Here is a 27,787-nt window from a genome sequence, read left to right as displayed (position 1 = left end):
TCTTCACATGTTCTCCAAAAAGCAGCCAGACTCAGGAATAAAATAAAATAAAAAAACACATTAACATAACACGGATCAAGACACACAGTCTTTATTTTGCAGTGGGAATACAAATTCAAAACACAACCATCCATGGAGCATTCACACAGCTTATTTTTTTCCTGTCTCAGTGTGCTTTTTGTACAAGCGCGTCTCGGAGGGGAAACAGCAAAAGCCTGTCACAATCAATGCATTTAAAGGCGACTTAAGAAAACATATCTGGGGAAAAAAAAAACTTTTCAGTCACAGAACACATTCCTGTCGTTTGCAGAAAGGCAAAGTAATAACAGCGACTAAGGAACATAAGAAAGTGCGCTTAAATAAAATAATGTTTCTAAAGCTCATTAAGGAAGATCGTTTCCCTCTTGGTGGATTTCTATCAAACATTTCCAGACTCTTTTATAAATGCTGCTTTGAACCGTCGATGCTGGATTCAGCGGGAAGTTGTACCAGCTATATGTAAACGTAGCCTAGGTTGACCGTAGTTACAATGTAGACTGAAAATATAATTTAATGGAATAATCTGACATTTTGGGAAAGAAGATCAATACCACTCATGTCTTTATGTTCAACATGAAGCTACCGCTTGCAGCTGGCTAACTTAGCTTAAGTCTGCAAACAGCTTTGTTCCAGGGTAACCAAACCCTAAGATTTGTTCTTAAACACGTTTCCTGATAAAATACTAAAATTTGTCTGCTGATTTCTAAGAAACCAACACATTCTGGCTCCCAGCTCGTCACATATGGACGCTTGGTCAAGACCAGTTGCCGTTGCTTTTTAATACTCTGGGAACCCCGTTAGTGCCAATTTTTGTACATGTAGGGCTCCGTGGTCAAGTTAGCAATAATAAATATGAAACATCCGGTTAGACTTTCAAAATAACACCAGTGGTCAACGTTGTGAAACGTTGCAATTTGGTTAGGTTGAGGCACCAACAATACTTGGTTAGGTTTAGGGAAAACAACATGATTTGGGTTACGGATAATTATGTTACTTACGTAGGTTTAGCCACGTAATTTAACTAAAAACAATCAATGTTGACTTTTTGTTTGCACGGGAAACAAACACTGGGTGTAAATCTGGTTTCTGGCAAACCCTCCTTACTGGGACTTTTCTGTTATTTATATCTGACACCTGGTTTTAGCATTCATAAAATTACGCCACAGTGCATTAAACTAGTGTAAACTTGTGTTAATGATCATGTCATCAGGCGAGTGTGTTTAGTAACAAGGGTTCGCTAATTACGACTCGAAAGGCTCGTATGACAAAACATCTCGGAAAACAGTAAAAGAGATTTACAATAAGAATACGTCAAACATGATGCCCAATGTTTTGATAAAGATTGTTAAGTTGCAACATCAGTAAGTAGTTAAAAACGTAGCAGTTAGTGTTGAGTCAAACTTTAGCTGGTGCAACTGGCCGCAGATCGTTAAACGCCGACGACAAGCTCAAAAGCGTTGTTTCATTGACCTCTTCTGGTTAAAAGTTGTGCGTTTGTTGCACCCAGCATCACTTGTGGGTGCATTAAGAAAAAGGTTTTCAGCTGGTGTTAAGTTTCTCTTTTAATACAGATTCTGTTGACAGATTTTACAACTCTCAACCTTCCTCTTAGCAGCCATGATCAACATATGGTCACAAGTTGTTGTTTCTCAGTTCTTCATTAGTGTAATTTCTGATTGATCTCTCCTTACTGAAATCAACTTTGGTACTAGGTCAAAAAAGAAAAGACAAAACATTCCTCAATGACTACATTCAATACAGGGGCAGGAAAAATAAATCTTTAAACCTCTAAATCTAAAAGCCACTTAATCCATTTGATGTTTGATGTAAATGCGTCGTTCTGTAAAGGGCTGATAGAAGTCCTTTCAGTTCCCACTGGATGTGAATCTTTAAAAGACTAATGGACTCCAGTGCCACAAAGTTCAGACACACTAGATGACCTCGAGCTGCTTTTAACGGTCCAGCTGTGTGTTGGGGAATACAAAACATCTGAGTGGAAGGGACTGAGAACACAGGCAGGAGCAACTGAAAAAACAGATTAGTTTAATTTAGGATTAAAAGGTTTAAATACTGATTTAAATTTATCAAACCCAATCCACTCGTCAGTTTTTAAAACCTATCCATGCCACTTATTTGGGGAATAAATTACATCTCAGAAAACAGACTAATGTTCTTTAAAAAGAAAAGGGTATTTAAGGAATTGTCCAAAATCATCAGATCGAGATCAGAGTCGACTCCATGAAGCTGTTTTTAAAGAATAAGAATCTTATTTTTCTTGTCAACAAATCCCACGAACAAAGCTAAAAATCTTATTCCTCTGTGCCGTTGAGCTCCATTGTTCTCCGAAAACAATTAAAGACACATCAATAACACCGGACAGGATGGTCATGGGGAGGACCTCAAGGCACATCCTGGGGACGCGTCCGGTTTGAGGACCTCAGAATGTGGTTCTGTTGGCTTCGTCAGACCAAGAGTTCAAAAGAACTTTTTTTTTTTTATTTAGTAGTGTTTGCTAAAAACTAAAGTATCAGCTGTTTTTGTTCATTACTGGGCCATTATTTAAGAATAAAATATTGTAAATATTAGGTGCTTAACAATTAGACAAGAATATCTGCAGCCTTATTCTTTAAAATGTTGCTCTGTGACTTTTCCAAAACCTGACTTATGTACAAACCAATCATTTGACAAACTCTCACACTCACACAGGGACATCCTAGTAGACGTAGAAATGCGTAAACGCCTTCTGTTGGTCCAATAAAATCCATTGTCCTTTCTTGTGTAAATGCATCAAAACACTGTCATCAATTCCAACTCTTATTAATTCAGAAGGAAAATTGTTTTTTAAAATCTACTTTAAATCTACATATATTTCTGAAGGGTTGCTTGCTGCATCTCGCTGGCATAGATTCTAACAAAGACCTTCACTTGAGCAAAAACATTTAAAAAATGGTGCTTTACCTCACTGCCATCCTCCTCTTTAAGTTTGTACTTGTGAACCACAGAGAATACATTTATAATGGAGTGTGCCCACTCATGAAGACGCCACTAATAATGAACAAAACAAAACAGAGGCTTCGAGACATTACGATGACAAAACAGAAAAAGATCCAAGTAACATTTCCTCATATAGTGTAAAGCTTTTGATAAATTATTCAACTAAATGTTTAAAAAAAGAAGCAATCTAGAGAAATGCAGTGAACTGCGAGGATGAAATGTACATTTATATATATTACTGCATACAAAAGAGAGCATGTGAACTTAAGGTGTGTCCGGGCTGGTTTGGTCTGCGAGAGCATAAGGTTCGCTGTGAGAAAGCATCTGTTGCAACAGCAGCCAGGCGGGCTGACGATGTTTAATGAACACTGTTTAATCTAATTTACTCCCGTATGAGTCAGCTCCATACCCAGGAGGCCGAGCTGCAGGCTACGTGCCAGAAAAAGGCTCCCAACAGCAGCTTAATGCACATACAAAAAGGGTCTGTGGGAGTTCACTGGAACATGGTTTTGTGTTTTCAAAAAGCAGTGACACACAGGACAAACTTCTTCGCAGCAGAGCCCCAAAGAGTTGCATCAGCTTTGTTGCTTTAATCACATGTGAGCAACGTGTTGCAGGGCAACTATCGAGGCATTTCACCCTTTAGTTTACGTTCGCACTGCGAGCAACCAGCAACCACTAAGTCTAAGAGGAAAACTGAAAGAACAAGGACAGTCAGCTGATTAAAAATCTCGTCGGCCAAGAACCGTTGGCATCGGCTTAACGTTTTCATGATCGTCAGCTGTCAACCTCCAATCAGATACAAAGCTTCCCTCTTTCCTGCTGAAGTATTTTTAATTCATGAGCAAGTTGGCGAGTGTGAAAAAGAATAAAGCCAAACAAATGTTCCACTTCTTGATCAAACATCTCACCTCCAGGTCCACCAAGTAGCTGTTCTGGAGCTTTCCATCATATCACATGACCCTAACCAGCAGCTGTCATGCAAACTTAGTTTTTCAAATTTCTTCTACTTTATATTTCTAGTAAATTTCTTTTCACTTCTAGTACTTTAAATACTTCTCTTGAATGTTAATTCTTGACCTTGTGAACAGTAGCTGACAATAAAAACTCTCACAAAAAAATGTCCATTTAGTAACTGCTAAATTTAAAAATGTACAAATTTCAGTCTTAATTGTTTGATATAATGATAATATATTGTTAGTGAGATGTATCTAACATTAAATATAAGATTAAACCACACTTTTAACTAATATATTGAACTTTGAGTGGCGAAAACAAACCTTCACAAAACATAACTTTCCCCAATTATCATACAAGTGTGGATGTTTTTTCTAACTGCTTCTCATCCATTTTGGCCTAAAAGTTAAGTTTCATTCTTTGTTAATGAAATTGTCTGAATTCCTATTGTTAAACCTGTATAAACTGACCACTTGGAGGCAGCATAACAAGTAGTAAATTCAACACTAACATATTATCACTTTAAAACCAAGTTACTTTTCATAGTGTACGGTGGATTTATCAGAGCTTTTTTTGCTGATAAACAGCTGCTGGAAACGACGCTGGTGAGAGTGACCCAAAACAGTAAAGTTTGCTGGAAAACCAAAACAATGAGCTGAAAGATGCTAAAATGGGGAACTACAGAGCCAGGTGATAATTCGCTGTGTGTGACTCCTTTTTATGTGCACACCATTTGATCCCTTGTTAACATAAAGACATTAATTATGCTCATTTTCACGAACACTGGGCAAACTCTTTCTGCTGATAAAGATCATGTGATATGACTGAAAGCTCAGGAGCAGCTGCGAAATGAGGGTTTATTTCCAACGCCAAGAAGGAGCTTTGAAATCCTAAATCTTCTGCAGAAATTATCTCAAAAATCTTCAAGACGGGTTTAATCACTTTTAGAGGTCAGCAGGAAGCTGCGGAATAATTTAATCAGCTAACTTGAACTTGCTTGTGAGAGCAAAAGATCGGCCCCACCAGCGTGGCTGTTTGCAGTTGTTAAAGCACAACGTGACTCATTTTATGGCCTGCTGCAAGGAGTGTTGTCAGGCTGTGTTTACCACACATTACTGACCAGAACATCACCACCTATAAGTCTTTTATCAGGGAATAACTACTGATTTGAAAAAGCCTAAATTTCTGACAAGTAGTGCAAGTTCCTTGTGGCGATAACGGCCAAGGTGCTCTCCATAAACACATTCAATGCTTTAGCGTTGATACGTATCAAAACAAATTAGCAGCTGCTTGCTGCTTATTCAGTCGCTGCACTACAAGGCTGCTTTTACACGAACCGGTTCAAATGAAAGGGTGAAAATAAAGGCACAGAAATTTGGACTCCTCTTCCAGTCCTTTCCCTCCCTCCCACAGTCTCGAGCAGCAGCAGCTCTGAGAAGTTTCTAGAAGGCTCTGTCGACTGCGATCACCATCAATACTCTCTACCGCACAGGACCCGACTGTCGTCCCTGTGAGCTTCAGCCTTGATGTGTCAATCCGCTGGATATCACCGCCTCAACCTCCCTTCCTCTTCCCCTCTCCCCATGGGCCTCTCACAGTCGCACTTCTCCGTCAGTAGAAAGCAGTGGGTGGAAACAAAAACCTAAAAGCAGCGGCAACAGCACAAAAAATTTGCCTCCTCTCCCTCTATCTCTGAATTCAAACCAGATCCATTTATAGCCTGGTGCGATCATACAAAGTCACAACAAAATAAAAAAATTGAAGCATATTACAGACCAACAGCTACACGAGCAGCGAGGGGAAAGGTACTTTAATCTTTTCAAACATCCTGCTCATAGCTGGCAGGCTGCCTCACAAGATAACATCTCAACACAAACTTATTTTTTTTTTTTAAATCAACGCTTCTGTATCTCAGTTGTAACGAGGCTCGTCTTTTGTCTCGTTTGACCCGGATGCCCACGACAGCTGTGGTGTGCAGAGTTCTGGGGAGTTTGCCACAGCCGTGTGGACTGGAGCGCTACCAGAGACACGGACCAAATGCTGAGGGGATAAACAGGGTCACGCAGGAGTGGAGAGTGACCTTGCATCAACGATGCACACTCCCACTGTTCTCTCTCTAATTACGTCTCTGTTTAAACACAGATTTCCTGGCTTTCGATACCAGCTTGATGTTTGTGCACACGCCTCAGCTCTGCCTCTAATGTTTCACCTCTGATGCTGCTCCTAAAATGCCCCCAAATATTGTTCTCAATTGCATAAAAGCACATTTCACTGCAGATTAAATTTAATTCCCCATTTAACATTTGTTCACACCATCTGCTTTGCCAAATGGAATCGCGCCAAATTTGATTTCAATACAAAACTGCAGCAAAATAAAAGAAAAATGCTCCAGTAATTTGACATTATTTGATGCCTTTTGATATTTTAAAGGCCAAAATGGGTACCAACAGGTACCCTGATCTGGACCGAGCCCTACTCTCATGGTAGCACCGGACGACTCTCCCTAATTAGGTCACTGAATTTAACACATGCATTGGTTGTCTACAAGTCAGATTAATCAGGCCAAACTGGGAAGCCACTGCTAAGCAATCCATCACACTCGGGTAATTCATCAATATCAAGCGCAGTCTGGAGAAGACGACCACTATAACAGGCATTATTTAGTGCTTTGGCAGCAGCAGGCTTCGACGACACACACACACACACACACACACACACACACACACACACACACACACACACCAAATACCACAACGACTCACACACACAAACACGGGAGAGTTAAAAAGAAAACCTTCAAAAAGCACAAAATAAATGTTCAAAGTGTGTTTCACAAAGGGAGTTCTGTGTTGTTGACTTCTCAGCAGGGTCGGCCACAACTACCACCAAGAGACAAAAGAAAAGCGCTGCTGCAGTGCATTCTGGGGATTTGAGTCAATATTTACAGCCCGTGAAATGATAACGTTCCAGTTTTTCTTTTTTTTTCCTTTTTTTTTTTTTTATTTACACACATTATCATTTCCTTCCTGAAGCGACGTCCCCGCCCGACCAGCAACATGGCTGCCACGCTGTCCACGCTGTCAATACTCCCACTCGTCCGTCTTCATGTCCAGGTAGTTGAGAATGTTCTGGGCAAACTTCACCGCCTGCTTCCGTGCCATCTTGGTCGTCTCGTCTCCCTGCGGGTCCACGGCGTCCAGCGCCAGCAGCTGTTTGGTCAGCAGCTCCTCCAGCATCATGTAGCTCTTGTCGGCCCGCTTGCCATCGAAGCCCAGCACCTGGGCCTGCAGGTCCGACAGGCTCCCCAGGACAAGCCACACGGCCCGGTGCGACGGGTGCTCACTGGGGCCCGGCTGGCGGCAGACCAGGGCCTCGCGGAGGTCCAGGAATGTGATGATGGCTTGGACTTCCACCACGGCGCGGCGGCGGGCCTCTCTGATGCACGGATTCTTGGCCGTGTCCACTTGGTCCAGGTGAGTGAGGAGGCTCTGCAGCTCAGCTTTGGGCCTGAAGCTCAGATCCCCCATCACGCAGTGCCGCAGGACGCCCTCTCGCAGGTGGCAGACGTGAGCTCGCACCGCCTCGATCTCACGGATGGAGTTGTTCTGCGCCAAGTCGTACCTGAAGAAACAAACACTGAATCACTCATTTGAAAAAAATACTCCTGAACATCAACCACAAACTGCAGCTTCAGAAAGACGATCAAACCTGAAATAAGCATCTTTACGAGCTGTAGTAACACAATCAGTACTGTTCTAACTGCAAAGTATCGATACTTACAAATTTATTATCAAAAACATTATGTGGATACTTTCCTATATCAATGTCTGGCAAATGACTTCTGTACCAGTGTAAGAAAATTACATGAGATCACACTTTTTATGTCAAAGAACACCTTTTTTTTTTTATGACAGTGTGCTCATAATCCTTTAAGAGTACCTGAGCAGTTATTGCTTTTTTCAGGAAAAGTATACAAATCGCTGCCACAGAACCAGAAAAATCATCTTTTTTATTCCACACATGGCAAAACCTGGTGCCTACTATGGGTGGGAGAGAAAATCTATTTTTAGATGCATCGCGATGCGGACGTGGAAGATTCTGACTCGATTAACAAATCGATTATTTAAATGTTAATTGATAACGAAATGTTGACGGAACGCAAAAGGCAGAAGTTGCGGAAGTGTGGCGCCCGGACCGTCTGTGGCGTGCACATAACAGAGAGACTAGTGTTCCCACTGAGTAACCACCTGACTAAAATGTCACACAATCATCAATATCAATGCGCAAGTAATGAAAAGAACATGACGGTGAAAGTTAGCGATGAAAATTATTAGCTGTAAGTTTCAGTCTGGTACTAAACATGCAGTGCAGGTCCCAGTGTGTCCGTTAATAAAAGTCTGTATGTCATTACTACATCACCTACTTGTCAAGCTGAGGTTAATCAAGTAAATTAGGGAGGCAAACTAGTCTTTTTAAGCTAATTAGGAGATGTTTCTTTTGGATTTTAATGCGCAAATTAAATGCTTAGTAATTACCCAGAAATTACCTCTGAATCGTAATCGAATCGTGACATGCCCAGAGATCCCAACCCCTAGTGTCTACATTACCCACAATGCAACTCAACCTCAGACAATATGGTTCGAGATTCGGGTGTGTATGCTAGTGTTCTGCTAGTAGCATCTAATGTAGCCTGGAGCCTATGTCCTGCAGCAGAGATGAGCAGCAGCTACAGAGGTCTGGTAAGCTCGCTTCTCTCCACACCAACAGATTTTCAAACTTGTAGTCTTCAGCCCAAACCGACACCGAGTCAAGTGACATCGCTTGAGGACATTTTTCAGATTTCACCCAGCTCCCTCCCGAGCCTAAAAAGCTTTTACACAACTATTTGCACATAAGCAGTCATACTTTTCAAATACCTGTAAAGGCAGTGGAGTTCCCATTTAATAAGAAAATCACCGTATGATTTTGTTAACATTTGATAATCAGTATTATTTAATTATCGCTCAAGGTACCTGGATAAGCAAACATTGCTTCTCCAGGTATTATAATTAGCCGTACTTTGTTGCAGTAAAATGCTTTTGAGGCAGGAGGGAAAATGTCTGAAGCGTAGCGCCAGCTGTGCCAAGCTGAGGCGTCTGAAAGTGGTGGAGGCGAAGCAGCTCCATCACACCAGCCAAAGAATCTAAATTAATACCACCAAAATAAAAACACAAGTCAAGTATCATCATCATAAATGTACGGAAAGCTCAGGAGTCCCCCTTAAATGTATTATTTAAAAAAGGTAGTTATCTTATATAATGCATAAAAAACTCATTATATTCATCATTTAATGTGTGTTTATTCTAGCTGGTTTAATAATTTCAAGCAAATAAACATGAAAATGTGGGATGTCACCCGCAAAAAAAAGCATAAACACATTTTCTATGTCATTAAGACATGTTTATTTTGAGCACCCAACTATTAAACATGCTTTTTATATTGTAATTGAAGCCCAAAACTAGGCAGCATGAAGAAAAACATGTGAATGGTCCTTAAATCAGTGCTCGAGTCAGCTGTTCTGCATAATGAAGTGCTTGGTAGGCGTTTTACTGCTTTCAGTGCTTCTCTGGTGATTTGAGTCTAATTCACTCCTCACAGCGCTGTATGATTCAAGCCAAAACTCAGTAACAATCCCCAGTCCCTCCTCCCATCCACCACCCAAGCTACTGGTGCAGTAACATCAGCTCAGGCGCACTTTAAAGTATAGAAAACCTTAAAGCGTTAAAACATCTGCACTACAGCGGAAACAATTAGTCAACTGACAGAAAAGTATTTTGATAATCGATTCACCTTTTTAAGTAATTTTATTTAAAGAAAAAGTGCCGTCGATTTTTCCCTATTTCCAATTTTATATATACCAAACTGATTACTCGATTGATAGGTAATATAATCAGCAGATCAATCTTGTGCACAACTCCATCCTTTCAGTGACGCCTACCTGCGCGTGTCGTCTCCCTCCCCCTCCAGGTCCAGATGTTTCAGCAGCCCGTTAATCTCTTCCACAACCTGTTTCCGGTAATTTCTGATTGCTGCGTTTCCAGAAACATCCAGCGCGTCCAGCTCCACCTGCATCTCCGTCAGGATTCGTGACAGGTGGGCGCAGCTGTCCCTCCCACTCAGACCCATCAGCAGAGCCACCAGCTGACTGCGCGCCACGCTCACCTTCACCATCACCTGGTTGATGCAGTGCACGGCCTCGTGGGTGTCCCCCGACAGCGGCAGGGAGAGGGTCTGCTGCTGCGTGCGCCCTTCGAACACATCCTGTACGGCGCACAGGCGTGTCAGCGCCCGGTAGCGTGCCTTGCGGAGCGGCACCCTCCCCTCGGTCTTGACTTGGGTGAGCCTCAGCACGAGCTCCTGCAGAGCATCCACCAGCTCGTCGTTGATTTCGGCCACCCCGCCGCCACGTTGAGGTGCCACAATGCGTTCGTCCACCAGCCGCCGCGCCTCGTTGCTCAGCTCCTCGATGGCTAGGCGGGATGGATGAGAGCTGTTCTCCTCCAGGTAACGCAGGAGGCCCTCCACCTCCTGTGCTGCTCTCTTTCGTGCCCCCTGCAGCTCCGGTTTGCCCTCCGTGTCCACCTGGTCCACGTCCAGCAGCAGCCGCGTCAGCTCGCGCTCCAGACGCTTGTAGTCACGGTCGTTTTGCAGGCCGCTGAAGGTGCAGACCTGAGGCCCCAGAGACGCCACCTCCTTCTGGACCTCGTACAGCCGCATCATGGCAGGGTGCTGCGCATAATACGCCTGCTGCTGCTGCTCCATTGGATGCTGTTGCTGCTGCTGTGGGCCGCCATGGTCCATCCTCTTCCCACCATCAAAGGGCTTCCCAAACAGGCTGGAAAGGAAAGTCAGAACAATGAGAAACAATTCAGAGCAGGCAGAAACAGAGCCTCAGCAGAGCTAACATAGTTGTCTCCTTGCCAGAATGATAGGATTACTTCAAAAGTTTCTTTTCAGATCCTCACAGCCAACACTGGATGAATAGGACCTCCAACTAATGTCTGGATCGCTGCCAAAGCAGCTGGAGCAAAGACAAACTCTCAGCCAAACATTTATATCTTCAACTCCAGAGGAATTTGCAACAATGTGGTCAGACGCAAATGCTATTAGCCCTTTTCTCACATGCTCCGTAATATGTAAATAATGAGGCATTTCTGTGTTGGTGTCAGATTTTTGTAAATCTTTTCTCCACATCTTCTGTGAACAAAAGCGTCAGCGGTCCTGGGTAAAGACGTTACAGTTACAAACATACCACCTTTTGATAAAACCACAATGGCTGTTATGTTGCACTGGAGACGGTCGCCCACTGACACTAAAAATATTAAAGAGGAAAAATCAGCCAAGGACAAAGTGTTGTATCTCTAATTTTCAGGCTATTCCTGTCATTCCTAACATGTCAGAAATCCAGCCTGGGGGCTAAAGAGTCATTAAAAAATAATCCATCTTGGCTGTGAGCAATCCTGACGCTCTACTACTGTGCTGTCACTTTCCAACTTGCTGCTGGCCTTATCCATCCGGATCTGTCACATCATTGAGAAATTGAGAAACAATTTGTTGCAGGTTCAGTTTGTAAAAGGAGGTTTTGCTCCTAAGTGCCTGTAGCATTTTTGTCCGACTGATTTTTGAAGCCTACACTGATATATACTTTAGCAAATATTCATCTTTTTACATTAAAAATATCCCTTAAATGAGTATTTTTAAAGAATTGTCCAAAAACTTAATAGGACAATTTACAGTTTAAAATGTAAGTGCTCTCTGGATGACTAAAGGTGACACTAGGGGCAATAAATCAATAATCACTATCAAAATATAATTTTCCTCAATAACAAATCTTCAATAAATGTTTGATTTAATTTGAATCACAAAATAAATTAGCACTTAATTTTTTCTATTAAGACATTTATTTTGTTGAGTAAAAGGGAATGAAAAATAATCATCAATTCATGATAACCATAATTGTTTTGAATGTTCTACCTCAGAATTGTTAAGTGATCCCCTGTTTGTCATCAAGTGTTTGTTCTGACCATAAAGAAAAACCAAAATTAACCATCTGGTTTCTTCAACTTTCACTCAGGAGCAAAAATCAGCCTTTAAACTTATGAGAAACAATGATTTCACAATTATTAGATATTGAATGATATGAAATTATTCATCGTGATAACATTTTTTGCCATATTGTCAAGCTCTAGGTGACGCTTTTTCTAATTTACCTGGCAAACATTTCTGGCATTTCTACTGCAATTTATTGTTAGTTTTCAGGCACAACGTGCAAATACTGATCTGCAGTAAACTAATGCCGATCAGTCATTCCAGTAACTAACAGAGTTGCAAAGTCAGAAAAGTTAAAAGGGAAACAGCTAAAAATAAAATCTTGTTTCTGCTGATGTCGTGATTTTACACTGCGACGTGCGACTCAGGGTGTTTCACTGTAATAATAACTGAACAGAGATTAAACTTTTTTTTTTACTGTTATGTGTGGTTACAGGTATAATAAACTTCTATCCAGAAGAGGTAAAGTTACTCTTTAATACCACTGACAATACATATACTTTATATACTATAAACAGTGCATAGCCTGCTAGATACTGTAAATATGCATTCTCTCTGAATGGTGATTGATATGAGAGTAAAAAAAATAAAACAGAGGAGTCTTGACCTTGACCTCTTTTGTTGAGTCTCCTCTATTTCTAGTTTAGACACAACTCCAGATAAATCAAATGACAACCCAGCTGAGGACAAGACACGAAGAAAAATAATAACATAATATATTCATAAGAAATTCTGTCGCTAACAATCGTGCAAGAAAATGAATGAGGTTAACCTACATTTCGTCTCGACAAGAGGAACACCCACATGACAACCATTCAGAGTATTGCTGTGCGTTTCTATCAGGCTCGCTGGCTGACACGATGGCGATAGCTCTCTAATCCGCATGAAAAGGGATCCTGCCTGCACATCAAGCTTTAAATACTGAGGACAAAAACCCCCAAATATGAAACCGTTTGTTGCACGTCCACAGTCGTGCAGGAAGATTTGGTCCAGCAGCCTCACAAAGTGTGTCACAGGTGCCTCGAGCTGTAATACGCATTTGCAATTCACTACTTAGAAAAATACTATCAGCAAAATGTCACTTTTTTGTCAGATTAATAACATGGTTCTTAAACCGTTCAATTATATTTTGAGCCAATATGCCAAAAAATTGTGCTGATTCCACCTCCACTAATGTGAAGATTTGCTGCTTTTGCCGATCTTATATAATCATAAACTGACTATGTTTCGGGGTTTGGGCTGTTGGTTGGACAAAACAAGACACCTGAAGACGTCACTGTGGGCTCTGGGAACTTGTGACGTTACTATTTTCTGACTAAACAATGAACCATTTTATCTAGAATATAATCTGCAGAGTACTCAGTTAAGACAGTAATCAGTAGTTGCAGTACTCGTGATATGTCAATAGCTTGGAGGTCAAGACGCTCGGCTCTGGTGTTGTTCCCTCCTCTATATTGATTGTGGTTATTAAGTCACAGTATACAAATCATTCTCTGTAGGTTTCAAGAGGAGGGGTTTGTTAGAGGGACAGTCATTTTGCATCTCTTTGTAGTCACGTTGTGTCTCTGTCTAGTCATTTTGCATCTCTTTGTAGTCACGTTGTGTCTCTGTCTAGTCATTTTGCATCTCTTTGTAGTCGCGTTGTGTCTCTGTCTAGTCATTTTGCATCTCTTTGTAGTCGCGTTGTGTCTCTGTCTAGTCATTTTGCATCTCTTTGTAGTTGTGTCTCTGTCTAGTCATTTTGCATCTCTTTGTAGTCGCGTTGTGTCTCTGTCTAGTCATTTTGCATCTCTTTGTAGTCGCGTTGTGTCTCTGTCTAGTCATTTTGCATCTCTTTGTAGTTGTGTCTCTGTCTAGTCATTTTGCATCTCTTTGTAGTCGCGTTGTGTCTCTGTCTAGTCATTTTGCATCTCTTTATAGTCGCGTTGTGTCTCTGTCTAGTCATTTTGCATCTCTTTGTAGTCGCGTTGTGTCTCTGTCTAGTCATTTTGCATCTCTTTGTAGTCACGTTGTGTCTCTGTCTAGTCATTTTGCATCTCTTTGTCGTCGCGTTGTGTCTCTGTCTAGTCATTTTGCATCTCTTTGTAGTCGCGTTGTGTCTCTGTCTAGTCATTTTGCATCTCTTTGTAGTTGTGTCTCTGTCTAGTCATTTTGCATCTCTTTGTAGTCGCGTTGTGTCTCTGTCTAGTCATTTTGCATCTCTTTATAGTCGCGTTGTGTCTCTGTCTAGTCATTTTGCATCTCTTTGTAGTCGCGTTGTGTCTCTGTCTAGTCATTTTGCATCTCTTTGTAGTCGCGTCGTGTCTCTGTCTAGTCATTTTGCATCTATTTGTAGTTGTGTCTCTGTCTAGTCATTTTGCATCTATTTGTAGTTGTGTCTCTGTCTAGTCATTTTGCATCTCTTTGTAGTTGTGTCTCTGTCTAGTCATTTTGCATCTCTTTGTAGTTGTGTCTCTGTCTAGTCATTTTGCATCTCTTTGTAGTTGTGTCTCTGTCTAGTCATTTTGCATCTCTTTGTAGTCGCGTTGTGTCTCTGTCTAGTCATTTTGCATCTCTTTGTAGTTGTGTGTCTGTCTAGTCATTTTGCATCTCTGTGTAGTCACTTTGCATCTTTATGTAGTCATTTTGCATCTCTTTGTAGTTGTGTCTCTGTCTAGTCATTATGCATCTCTTTGTAGCTGTGTTGTATCTCTGTGTAGTCACTTTGCATCTTTATGTAGTCATTTTGCATCTCTTTGTAGTTGTGTCTCTGTCTAGTCATTTTGCATCTCTTTGTAGCTGTGTTGTATCTCTGTGTAGTCACTTTGCATCTTTATGTAGTCATTTTGCATCATTTTGTAGTTGTGTTGTAACTCTGTGTAGTCACTTTGCATCTTTATGTAGTCATTTTGCATCTCTTTGTATATGTTTTGCGCCTCTTTGTAGTTCCGTTGCGTCTGTAATCGTGTTGCATCTCTTTGTAGTTGTGCTCTGCCCCTTTCGTTGTAATTTTTGCTTCTGCAAAAACGCATGTTTTAGCAACATTTTTACAGGTGAAATACAACTCTTGTGCTACTGTTGGTTCAAAAACTGCATCTGATCTTCAGTATTTATTTCACACTGGAGATGAAGAGAGCTGTCTGACTTCTGTCCGAAGCGTCCTGCCACAGCAGATTGACACAGACACTCTATATTACACAAAATACTACAGCACACAGTATATAAAATATTATGGAAAACCATCACAAGAAGCCTCAGATGCAGGATCTATTTTCTTAAAGCAGAGCTATTCTGATTTAAATTGCTTTACTAATTTGTGGCGGCAATGCAGTAGATAAACACAAGCCTCTGGTGTGAGAGACCTGGGTTCAATTCCCACTATGCCACCAATGGATCCCTGAGCTAAACACTTAACCCCTAGTTGCTCCGGAGGCGTGCGACCTCTGACATTTATAGCAATTCTAAGTTGCTTTTGATAAAAGCATCAGCTAAATGGCAATTTTTTTTATGTTATTTGAATAAAATTGTTATTTTAGCATCAGTAGGATGTGACTTAAGCTCTGTGAATTAATGTTAACAGTTATTTAAAACAGAAGCTCTGGTCTAGGGGCCCCCGTGACCTTTCGGGCCCCTGGGCTTGTGCCTGTTAAGTAATTCATCCGTGATCTCATTGCAAATCTCCAGTCTACCGAAATCAAGAACAACCTCCAGCATTAAAACAAATTCTACTTTGGATTTTAAATATCAGAGCTAAAAGAAAAAAAAGGAAAGAGCGAGTAACGAAACTGTTACAGAGGAAATTCTTTCCATCCTCCCACAAAACGCCCAGCCTACATCAAAGTGAACTTTCTATATCTACAGGGTGAACAGTAACACACAGGATTAAGATAAGGAAGGGATTTTAGTTTTTGCAACAGAACATGGCTCAGAGGAGAGGTTGCATCATGAGACGGGCTGTCAGGATCAGTCAAGGTGCCTGAAAGCATGATGTGATGATTGCATATGAATACCGAAGCCCATAATATGATGTTTTGTTATTTACAGCATCAATAACACTTATTAGAAGACACAGGATTATGTATCAGCATTCCCTAAAGTACTTTTATGTAAGAGGGCGACGGGGCTGGGCATTTCCAGAATAGGGGATGAATGCACGCTGAGCCAGAGCTTACAAAATGAGTAATTATTAGGATAATCTCAACAAAATCCCAGCCTGGCAAACACCTCATCCCTTAAAACTGATCCAAGAGATAAGAAAAAAAAGGGGGGGCTGGCTCCAGGCTGAGGTGATGTAAAGCTAACAATAGGTTTGCTAGTAGGGTTCAGTCTTCCCTCTCATGAGTCACACAGCATGAAGGATACCTGAGCTGGGGGTACCGTGCAACCAGCTCCCCTCTGCTTAAATCTTCCCCCCCAAACCCCGTTCAAGCAGCTACCCCAGGCTGCCTGCACCGGTCCTGCACGGCTTTGCGCATTATGCCACCATAGAAAATCCTGTTTGGCCAGCAGGTTGCGAAGGTATCTGCCTCTGTGAGGCCATGCACCGCAAGCAGCATAAACACCACACCTCCCAGATCTTCTCAAAAACACCTCGAAGCATCTCCAGGAGCCGTCAACTGTATCCTCACGCACACTATGCAAACACACACACGCACGCACGCACGCACCAGCAGTGTCAAGCGGCATCGTAAATTTCTCACCTTTTCAAAACTCCGAACACATTCGCGCACATTTTCACGGATGTCTGTTTCCATCAGCCAAAGCAGGGCGGGTCGTGGAGCAAAGTAGCATCCAAAAGGAGAATCCCCAAAATCAGATTTCGGTTGGGGGGTCGACGATGATCCGGTCCGGTCAGCTTCAGCTGCCTAACGACTGACTGACTGACTGCGGTCGGGCTTGTGTCGCCCCTCCCACACACCGATCCGAGGGGCTCCCTCCACTGATTCTCCTTTTTAAAACAACTTCGTTTACAAAAAGATATGTTACTGGAGCTCACAGGCTCTTTAAATACCCACTTTGGATCCAAGAAAGCCAAACCCGAGCCCTGTTTTCCCACGTTCACCTCTCTGTGAATGCCATTGTCTGTGTCTGTGCGTTAAGCTAGCTGCCGATGATCACCTGACTCTGCCCCACCTTAGCCGAATAACTTCTGCTTTTTTTCGGTCTTAACACATCAAGACAACTTCGTCACTTTAATAGTTTCGCCCTTACCTGCATAGCCAGCGTACAGCCATCTGAACTGTTGGGGAAAAGTGCGTACCTCCTCTGATTAAAGCTAAACATTAGCCCACCTAGCTACCTTCTAGCAGTTACTTTCCGGCGCATGAACTAACGCGGAGTTTCTCCTTTCGCTCGTTCGGGCGAAAAATAAAACTGTTTTATCGCCGTTTGCTTTATTCGACAAATAAGTTATGTGAATCGATGTTTAGTTAATGTATAATTATGTCATATCGATGTAAAAGAAAATACATCAAAGTGTTATTTTGCCGGTGGTCGACTTAAATATTTTTTATGTGTAAGTTTTGGTCGTCCAACATTAAAAACGCTCCATTTGTTTCACCGGACCGTACCGTTTGGTACGTGGCGGCAAGGGCGGGGACAGTAAATGCGGTGCAGTTATAATATCGAGGTATTTGTAGCCTACTTAGTATTTTATTTAGTTCTGCTACTTTATTCATCTTATGTCTTACTTTACAAATTAACTAACTATATTTTGTTTTATTATGTTAATGATATATATTATACTATAACGTTTTATATTCTATGCTGTATTTCTGTATTATACTAAATAATATGTTTTTGACTACTCTATGGTTATACTATGTAAGGCTGTGCTATATTACTATATATAATGTTTCTATGTTTTATGTAGACTATATTAGATTTATATATTAAAACTTAATCATATATTATTCTGGTGTACGCTGTTAGTAGATGGTATTATTATAATGGTCAATAATAATAATAATTATATAACTCTTACTAAGTATATTTTGATACTAATATGACACATCCTCTACTTTTACTTTCCATCAGATATTTAAGGCAGGACTTTTACTTGTAACAGGTTATTCATATGTGGTATTACTAAACTCTATTTGAATATTGTAGTATTTTTTACATTACATTTCTTCCCCGACTGAGGAATTGTGTTTCAGTGTAAACCCCGCCCGGCTGTCTCAAATCGGGGCTTTGTTGGTAGAGTTTTGGAGCTCACCCTGTCCTTGCTGAGTCATGTGACCAAACGGCTGGTTTTACACACCGAAGGACACCGACATGAACTCCTATGAAGTTCTGTGTGGGCTAACATGAACAGCAGGCTCCTCTGTACAGTAACGGGAACAGATTGTCATTAAAACAGAAGTTTAAAATCTCGGTTAATTAAAATGGTGTCCAAATCAACAGCAGCAGCAGCAGCGGGGTGTTTAACATGGAGGCTGTTCGGTCCGTTTACCCTCCACGCTCCTCTGCGCCCTCACAGCTTAATATCAGCAGTGAACAGACGGCAGTGCAGCTCCGAACAGGCAACCCAGCAGGACGAACCACCAAAGGTTCGTACAGTAAAATAAAATCCCGTGTAACACATAATATTGACTTACAGGCAGTGTTTGGTTAATCCCCATTAACGGCGGTGACAGCTCGTTTACTCTGTTTGGACCTGCACAGGTGTGTGTGTGTGTGTGTGTGTGTGTGTGTGTGTGTGTGCGTGCCAGGAGACCGTTGCTGGTGTGACTGCCTACTACGACGTGTAACGACAAGTGGAAGACGTTTGCAAATGTAGTTTAGTAATACCAGTGGTGTTAAAGTACAAATACCAGTGGTGTAAAAGTACTAACACCAGTGGTGTAAAAGTACTAATACCAGTGGTGTAAAAGAAGTTAACAATGTAAAGTACTAATACCAGTGGTGTAAAAGTACTAATACCAGTGGTGTAAAAGTACTAATGTCAGTGGTGTAAAAGTACTAATGTCAGTGGTGTAAAAGTACTAACACCAGTGGTGTAAAAGTACTAACGTCAGTGGTGTAAAAGTACTAATACCAGTGGTGTAAAAGTACTAACACCAGTGGTGTAAAAGTACTAACGTCAGTGGTGTAAAAGTACTTATACAAGTGGTGTAAAAGTACTAACACCAGTGGTGTAAAAGTACTAATACAAGTGGTTTAAAAGTACTAACGTCAGTGGTGTAAAAGTACTAATACCAGTGGTGTAAAAGTACTAACACCAGTGGTGTAAAAGTACTAACGTCAGTGGTGTAAAAGTACTTATACAAGTGGTGTAAAAGTACTAACACCAGTGGTGTAAAAGTACTTATACAAGTGGTGTAAAAGTACTAACACCAGTGGTGTAAAAGTACTTATACAAGTGGTGTAAAAGTACTTATACAAGTGGTGTAAAAGTACTAACACCAGTGGTGTAAAAGTACTTATACAAGTGGTGTAAAAGTACTTATACAAGTGGTGTAAAAGTACTTATACAAGTGGTTTAAAAGTACTTATACAAGTGGTTTAAAAGTACTTATACAAGTGGTGTAAAAGTACTAACACCAGTGGTGTAAAAGTACTAATACAAGTGGTTTAAAAGTACTAACACCAGTGGTGTAAAAGTACTTATACAAGTGGTTTAAAAGTACTTATACAAGTGGTTTAAAAGTACTTATACAAGTGGTGTAAAAGTACTTATACAAGTGGTTTAAAAGTACTTATACAAGTGGTTTAAAAGTACTTATACAAGTGGTGTAAAAGTACTTATACAAGTGGTTTAAAAGTACTAACACCAGTGGTGTAAAAGTACTTATACAAGTGGTGTTAAAGTACTTATACAAGTGGTGTTAAAGTACTAACACCAGTAGTGTAAAAGTACTTATACAAGTGGTGTAAAAGTAAATTAAGTGAATGTACTTAGTTACACCGTGAAGGAATTATTCAGATGTATAAATTATGCATTCAGAACGACATTAACTATAAAAGTAAAGTATCATCAGGAAAATCTAATTCTAATTAAAAATCAAAGTAATCAATGCAGAAAGAAAAATGTTCGCTGTGACTGTTACACTATTATTACTCGGGACTTTTCTGTTGTAGTTGGAAGAACTACAACAAAAGCACTGTGTTTTAATGAGTTTAAGTATTTAACTTAATAACAAAACCTCATATTTTAAAAGGTCTATACGTAGCTTTTTTTATGTTTTGCCTGTACAACTCTTTGTTTGTAAAGTAACTAGTAACTAAAGTTCGCAGATAAATGTAGTGGCGTAAGAAGTAAAAATATTTCCCTCTGAGATGTAGCGTAGTAGAAGAATAAAGTGGCATGGAAAAAAAGACTTAAGTAAAGTACAAGTAATGTACTTAGTTACATTCAACAACTGTATTTCATTCGAGGATCGGCATGTTGAGCGTGTAATAAAAAACTATATTTACAAGGTACAAGGTTGTTTATTGTCATTATACAGCACAAGGCTGCATAACGAAACAAGATTTGTAGTTTTTTCATGCTACACACACAACATATAATTAAGTGTATATTAAAATATGGTAACGTAAATAAAACAATATATACATATAAACACGTATACAAAACATTACTAGTTAGGTATTTTATTCCACAAACATTACCTAAATTGTTTGCTTTAATGATTATATATACAGCCGACTGTGTAATCTACAGCGACTCTGACTTCACATCTACCTGTTTTCTGGTCTCTGAGTCCTGGAACCTGTTCTGTGCCTCGCCGCTCGTCTCACCGTGCAGTCTGGTTAGAAATGATAAGCAGGTTCCTGCATGTCAGCTGCTTATTCAAACCACGTGAGCTCCATCTGAGTCTGCCTGTGTGTGCAAACGTCTTCTGTTTATTCAAGTTAAACTCTCCCTTACTGACTCTTGCGGAGTGTCAGTCCTAATCCTAAACCCAAACCGGAACATGTTTAGTAAAGGAAACAGTCTGAGAATGAAGAAGTCAGTATTTAAGGAAGGTGTTAATGTAGGTATCTGAAATAGAGCAGTGTGGTTCAGCTCATACTCCTGTTGTGGCGGCCTGAAACGGATAAAATGCAGTAAAAGGATATCAGATAATTCAAAACTATAACTTACTACAGCAAATAATTAGAATGGAGTATAAAAAACTTTTCCTTTTAACCTCCGATCATTTGTTTAAAAAAAAAAGCAGAAGTAGTAGTAGAAGAAAAGTTTTCCTTTTTTTGATTTTAGCTGTGATATTATTTTTGCCACACATGAATGAAAGTGGAGTTGCATTGTGGGTAACGTAGGCACCAGGTTTTGACACAGGGGAACAATACGTAGAATAAAAAACACATTATCTTTGTTTGTGCTGCATCGATTGTGCTGTCCATCGTGAGTCTGACAACATTATAGGAGGGCAATGCTAGATCATTGTAGTACTATATTAAGCTGCAGGGTGTTGAGCTCTCAGGGCCACCGTAGAAAAATGATAATCATGTTGGAATTTCAGAGCTGGGAGTCTGAAATTGATCCCCCAAACTGCAGACAATAACATGTCATTTTATCAGGATAAATTTACAGATGAACTTTCAGTTGCTCTCAGAAATGTTCAATACTATTTTACCTTCATTCTTAAAAGTAACAGTACAATAAAATATTTCTTATTTCTCTTATATTTATTCAGAGATCCACATTCAGGCCAGTAGCCACCTCCACGCACGACTGGATCGGCCCACCGAACCCTCTTTCCAACCTGCGGCCAATCGTTTACCACGTCCCCGCGAACGAAACAGAGCTGGAGAAACGGCTGCGACACCTGAGGCAGGAGACCGAGGACTGGAACCACGACTTCTGGGCCAAGCAGAACATCACCTTCAGCAAGGTTGAAAGGTTTTTTTTACAGCACAAAAGAAAAAGTCCATATAAATGTTGTATGCTCCACAACCGTACAAGTAGTTTTGGTACCCAGTTCTGTTTCTCATGCAGGTTGTATTTGCGAAACATGTTTATATTTTGGCAATGTGATGAAAATATAGTATATAAAAGTCTTTATCATGTACATAATAACCAGTATAATACCTGTCATGGTAAGCAGAGTGCTAGCCAGGATTAAAAACTGAAATGTAAAGTGTAAATCAAGTACAGCTGCAACTAATGGTTATTTTCTGCATTAATGAATTTCTCAAGTATTTTAGATGAATCAGTCAGTCTATAAAATGCAGGAAACTGTGAAAAAACGCCCCTTGGAATTTCCCAGAACCTGAGATAATGTCTTTAAATCAATCTTGTTGTCTGACCAACTGTCCAAAATATGAAATATCCCAAAAATATTTATACTTTACAATGTTAATAAAAAACGGGAAAGAAAGAAAAGAAAAGCAACAAATTCTCACATTTTGAGAAGTTGGAATCAGTGGGTGTGTGGCCTTTTTCGCTTGATAAATGCTGTAAACGATCAATTGTTTATCAAATTGTGGTTGATTATTATTCCATTGATTGATTGATTGGTTAATTGACTAACTGTGTGAGCAGCTATATGAAGAAGTTTACTGGGCACATGTTTAGGCAGCAGGACAGCACAGTCCTGCTGATGTGCCTCCAGAGCTGCTGCCCTGCAGCTGACCTCTGACCTCCCAGCAGAGCTTCCAAATGTCGCTTATTACCACATTATCGTTGTCATCATTAATAATCTAAGTCTTAAAGGTCACAGGATGTTCCTGTCCTCTGCGTGCTGAGCTCTTACAGGACAGTTCTTATTTTCACCAGCAGACAGCAGCATTGCACAACAAAGCTTTGCTGTCTGGGTTCTGGGCCCACCTATTGTCTAAAATATATTTGCTTTATATCTTAATTCCCTTTTATTTAAATTAATTTTGTTCAAAACTTAATGAGGAATAAAATACATTGAATCTGATAATATTTAACACTAAAGATATTTTAAAAACAAGGTTTTTATTGTAGAAATATTGCATGATCCAGTGCTTTTTACAACATAATAACATCAGATTAAGTGGCTGTCTATAGCTTTTGATGCTGATAAAGTCGATTCTCTGTAAATAGAGAGATGTTTAAAGTTACTAAATTTGAGAGTTACATTAATAGAGGCTCTCAGGATAAGTTCAGTACTATAAGGCCACCCTTCTTAGCATCTGTGTCCTGAAGACTGAGATAAAGGACATTAAGAACAGGAATATTAAATTGTCATAAATGTAAATCTTATCATATCGGTTTTGATATTGGTAATTGTGTTGACTGTTGGCGTTTTGTTTGTGTATGTTCTAAAAGCATTAATTGAATATATACATTTTTTGTTCAATGCTCTCTGCAGGAAAAAGATACTTTCATCATTTCAGAACTGAACGCTAAAGGCTTGAGTCTGCGTGATGAGCAAGGTGAGGACGTATTTATATTTCGGCATATACTAAAGTGTTATTCACAGGTTAAGACTCTTGTGCACACATAACCCTCTCCTGTCTACAGGCTTTATTAAGAAAAGTAGATTAAATACTTGAGTAGGATTAAAAACTCCTGCGAGCAGTGCTTTTGCATAGATTGTAAATGTATTCCCAATCATGGAGCCGGTTTTGTCTATCAGAACATGTTAGAATTGAAGCCTTACAGATTTAAAAATGACAAAACCACTGTGAATTGAAGAGATTTTATGAAAAAGCTGGTTATTTAAAAAGGAAATATATCTTAATGAGAATATAATGTTGTCCGCTGCGTCTTCTCTCGGCCCCTCAGGACGACGGCGGTCCCTGAACAGTGAAGAAATGGCCGTGTTTTACAAAAGCTTCCTGGACAGAAACAGAATACGACATGCAAATTATAACAAGTGAGTTGTTTTGCAGCCGGGTATCTCCCATGATGCCGCCGGGTGGGTGGGTACATCTCCCTCCACGGGAGCTGTGGGCTTTATCCGACACTGTTTATACTGTACCTAGAGAACTACAAACATCGCAGGCTTTGAAGAGCTTTCTGTGAATTAGCATTGCAAAGTGGCTGACTTGTGTTTAGTTTAGTGAATCCTCTATAAAGAAAGAGACGCCCACACGTGTAACCTCTGCAATTACTTTTATTTATTTTATTTAAACTGATTGCACTACATTGTCCATGTGATTCCTGTTATTGTCTCAGGTTAGAGTAAATAAAAGAAATAACAGCATTTCCCCATCTCTTCCCCGCAGGTATTACTGCCTTCTTGGCTCAGTCTGTTTAAAGTCTTTGAGCTTCCAGCACAACAAACATTTATTGCATTGTGCTGTGCAGTGAAATATCTATCTACGTTTAATCCTGCTCTTTACAGTGTTGTTCATGTTCAAGGTTAGCAGCCACTGTAGCATCATTCATTTTGTGTCCAATATATTAAATGCTATAAAATACATCGTATTTGTGGGAAAAGGATCAACACCCAATACAAAACATCCTGTAAGAATTGTATGTATGTACAAAGCATACCGTAATAGTGCCCAACATCATTTATTTATAGCACCTTTCCGGATCAGACGCCACAAAGTGCTTTAAGATAAAAGGTAAAGGTAAGACAAACAATCACAATGTTAAAGTAATAAATAAATAGGAAATAGCTGTAAAACTAAGCGATGGCGAGTGTCCACAGATCCGAGTCCAAAAGGAGAGAGTTTAATTGCGACACATCAGAGGCAAAGTCTCTTTTCGTTTTGAGTCTAGAGCAAGAAGCAACTAGCAAACCCTGATCAGAGGACCTCACAAACCTTCTGGTTATCTAGATCTCTAATAAAGAACAGGTGCCCGACCATGCAGAGCTTAAACGTGATCACAAGAACTGCGGATCAGATTCTGAATTTGATGTGGAGCCAGCGTAAAGAGATCACGATCAAAGTCAACTCAGACCTTTTAAAGGATGTTTAAAAGCTTTACAGCAGCATTCTGGCCCCCTTATGTAAACGATCCAGGGATTTCTTGCTAAGACATGTGAAAAGGGAGTTACAGTAGTGGTATGAAACAAAATACAACAGGCCCAGGTTTTCCTCAGCTGAAAATAAACAGGAGCAACAAATGTTCAATAAATGTTTGAATCACGAACAGGTTAGCATTTATTTTTTCTAGAGAGAAAAGGATATTTATTTTGTTGAGGGAAAAGAATTTTAAAAAGTTTTTATTTAATTTTATTCATGCATATTTGTTGAAAAAAGATTTTATCATAATTGTTTTAAATGTCCTACATCAGATTTGTAAAGTGATCCACTGTTTGGCATCAAGTGATTGTTCTGGCCCTAAAGAAGCTGGCCAGGAAATAGTCTGGCGCCTAACCCCCCCCCGTCAAACTACAAATTGTCATTTTTATGCTTTTTTTTTTATTTATTGATAAAAAAGCTACTCTTTAGTGTACAGACAATCAAGCGAGTATCAATAATCTCATTTAATTTTCAGGAAATAAGCGAATAAGTGTATTTCCCAAAATGTGGAACAATTAAATGTTATCCGCTTTTCTAAATTATTGTTCAAAAAACCAAATATAGATAGGTCTAAACAATTTTTATGAGTTACGCAGTGATTATAGACAGACACATCTTTCAGATACATATACAGATCTTTTCTGTGTAAGGAAACATCATTGTTTCCATGGTTACAGTGAATAAACAACGCTGCACAGACACATTTAACTTTTTCAGCTCATTTCCTGTTCCCATTTATAAAAGAGACTAAAACATATAGGGGGAACAATAATACAATATTTATTAAATATGTTAAGGGAAAATAATATGTGTAAAGTTTACTCTTTGGGCAACAGATGTTTCACAGCAGGAGTGTGGACTGAACGGCCATTGAACTGATTTGTATGAGCTACAGCTACAATCGTCTGGCAAATGTTTGGCAACATAACGGCACACGTAGTCAGAATGTAACATACGTGTTAACAGTTGGATTTTAAAACCATTTATTTACATAATCAACATCTAGATATTTGTACTCAAATAGTTGATCTCAAATATGGTCTGAAGTCTGGAAAGTTTGAGGCTTGAAAAGTCTCTAATCGGTTGAGGTTGTAAAGTCATACTGTATCAGTGGTTTTAACTTGATGACACTTCCTCTAATTCTCTTTTCCCCTCTCCGTGTCATATCCAGTGAATGGTACCGACGTAACTTCACCATCACCTTGCTCATGGCCCGAGTCTCCCTAAAGAACATGTGGAGGACTGTTACTAATCGACACAGCGGCAAGAAAAACAGCACTCCTACCACCTGATGATGAGAAATAAAATATTCACTCAACCCCACTCTATGTACTGACATATATTCACCGCTCACTTGGAGACAGACAAAAAGATGAGCTGTTGATTTGATTTATTTCTTATAATTGCACTGAAAAACAGTCGGAAATCTTCCCATCAGCAGGGTGTTCACTAGAAACTCTTTACTATAAAACCCACAATGGCTCAGACAGAGATTTCCTAATTGTTCTTAGACGAATTATTTCAACTTGTCTACTTGATGGACAGGATTACAAATTAATTTGAGATTTACTGGTACGATACAACTATAACAACTCCAAATCTTTGCAAGGGTGTATTTTCAACTTTGCTCAAGATAATGTCTTATGGCTCTATTGAGTTCCTGTCTGTGGAGGCAGAATGAATGTGGAGAAATTTACATTTCTGTCTGTTTTGTGTCAGATTTCTCTGTGTTCGTGCTGCTCAGTCACTTATACAATGCACCAGAGAAAAGACACCGAGAAACTTTCACCATTGATTGGTAAAATGTCTGTCGGTTAATTCATATCACACAAACCACAAAACTTCAAAAAGTTTCTCTTCTGAAAAATGTGGGGTCATTGACATACGATAAATAAATGTACAGGAATGCCAGATTTTGTAAAACTACAGAAATTAATACTGAAATGTTGGATAATAACCACAGTGGTGGAAAATAATTAAGTACATTTACTTAAGTACTGTATTTAGCCACAACTTTGCTGTACTTTACTTAAGTATTTTCATTTTCTTTACTTATCTGACAGCTGTAAGTAACTATTATCTAATTTGTACATACAAATATTATGTTTTGCTATAAATTACCCAACAGTTTATACATCTTAGTACATCTAAAACGAATAATTGATTGACAAAATTAATGGGTAACTGTTTTGACAATAATAAAACATTTAATGGTTTTGGCTTCACAAATGTTTCTGCTTTTCCTTTGAATTATTTTAATACTTTGAAGGTGTGACTTTGGCCTCTGGGTAATTGCATTTCTCAGAATGTTTACTAAACCAAAAAATCAATCGATTAACTGAGAAATTAATCATTAGTTGCAGTGGAATACAAAATAGTTCAACATGAGCGCCACCTCAACTAACTACAACTGCTTTTACATGAATACATGAGTAATAATAATATAATGATATAATAGTATAACAGTCACAGGGGACATTTTTCATTCTGCATTTAGTACTTTTACTTTTAATACTTTAAGTACATTGATTAAACTTCCATACTTTTACTTAAGTCACATTTTCAATCCAGTAGCCCACTTTTTTTTTTTTTACAGTAAGGTGCCATGATTCAAGTTTAATAGGAGTGAAAACTTGTTTGTTCCCTGTGCTGTAACTCTGCTAAATCGTCTCGGGTAACCTCACATTTTAGAGAAAGTTAAATGTTTTTAGTGTACTGTATGTACTGGTCACATTTTGTTGTTGTTTGTTTTTTTGTACTTGTGTTGTTAATCTGATCCTTGTATGTTTTATTGTGTTCCCTGACTGCAAGTCAAGTTTCCACTTGGCATAATAAT

At 39.6% G+C, this 27,787-nt stretch overlaps 2 protein-coding genes across 5 annotated transcripts; one reads left to right on the top strand and one right to left on the bottom strand.

The window, feature by feature from the left end:
- Nucleotides 1-74: 74 nt before the first annotated feature.
- On the bottom strand, nt 75-20,843 carry LOC119909835 (BAG family molecular chaperone regulator 5-like). 4 transcript variants are annotated; one of them, XM_038728084.1, is made up of 3 exons: nt 20,744-20,843; nt 9,968-10,864; nt 75-7,611 (listed from the first exon to the last, which is right to left on the bottom strand). In XM_038728084.1, exons 2-3 carry the CDS (start codon nt 10,828-10,830, stop codon nt 7,071-7,073), a joined length of 1,404 nt encoding a protein of 467 aa, XP_038584012.1. In that variant the 5' UTR covers nt 10,831-10,864; nt 20,744-20,843; the 3' UTR covers nt 75-7,070. The 4 variants fall into 4 exon arrangements, with proteins under 4 accessions (XP_038584012.1, XP_038584013.1, XP_038584011.1 ...); XM_038728085.1 differs by lacking the exon at nt 20,744-20,843 and adding an exon at nt 18,657-18,747; XM_038728083.1 differs by lacking the exon at nt 20,744-20,843 and adding an exon at nt 17,269-17,509.
- On the top strand, nt 18,304-27,180 carry LOC119909838 (cytochrome c oxidase assembly factor 8-like). Its single transcript, XM_038728088.1, has 5 exons — nt 18,304-18,608; nt 21,699-21,896; nt 23,343-23,406; nt 23,759-23,849; nt 26,123-27,180. Exons 1-5 carry the CDS (start codon nt 18,444-18,446, stop codon nt 26,241-26,243), a joined length of 639 nt encoding a protein of 212 aa, XP_038584016.1. The 5' UTR covers nt 18,304-18,443; the 3' UTR covers nt 26,244-27,180.
- The last annotated feature ends 607 nt before the right edge of the window (nt 27,181-27,787 follow it).

The sequence above is a fragment of the Micropterus salmoides genome, unplaced genomic scaffold (assembly GCF_014851395.1).
Source record: "Micropterus salmoides isolate LMB-PRFRI ecotype aquatic unplaced genomic scaffold, ASM1485139v1 Ms_hic_scaffold_19, whole genome shotgun sequence".
Lineage (NCBI taxonomy): Eukaryota > Metazoa > Chordata > Actinopteri > Centrarchiformes > Centrarchidae > Micropterus > Micropterus salmoides.
Note: the sequence above shows the minus strand (reverse complement) of the source record. Positions and strands in the feature narration are given on the sequence as shown.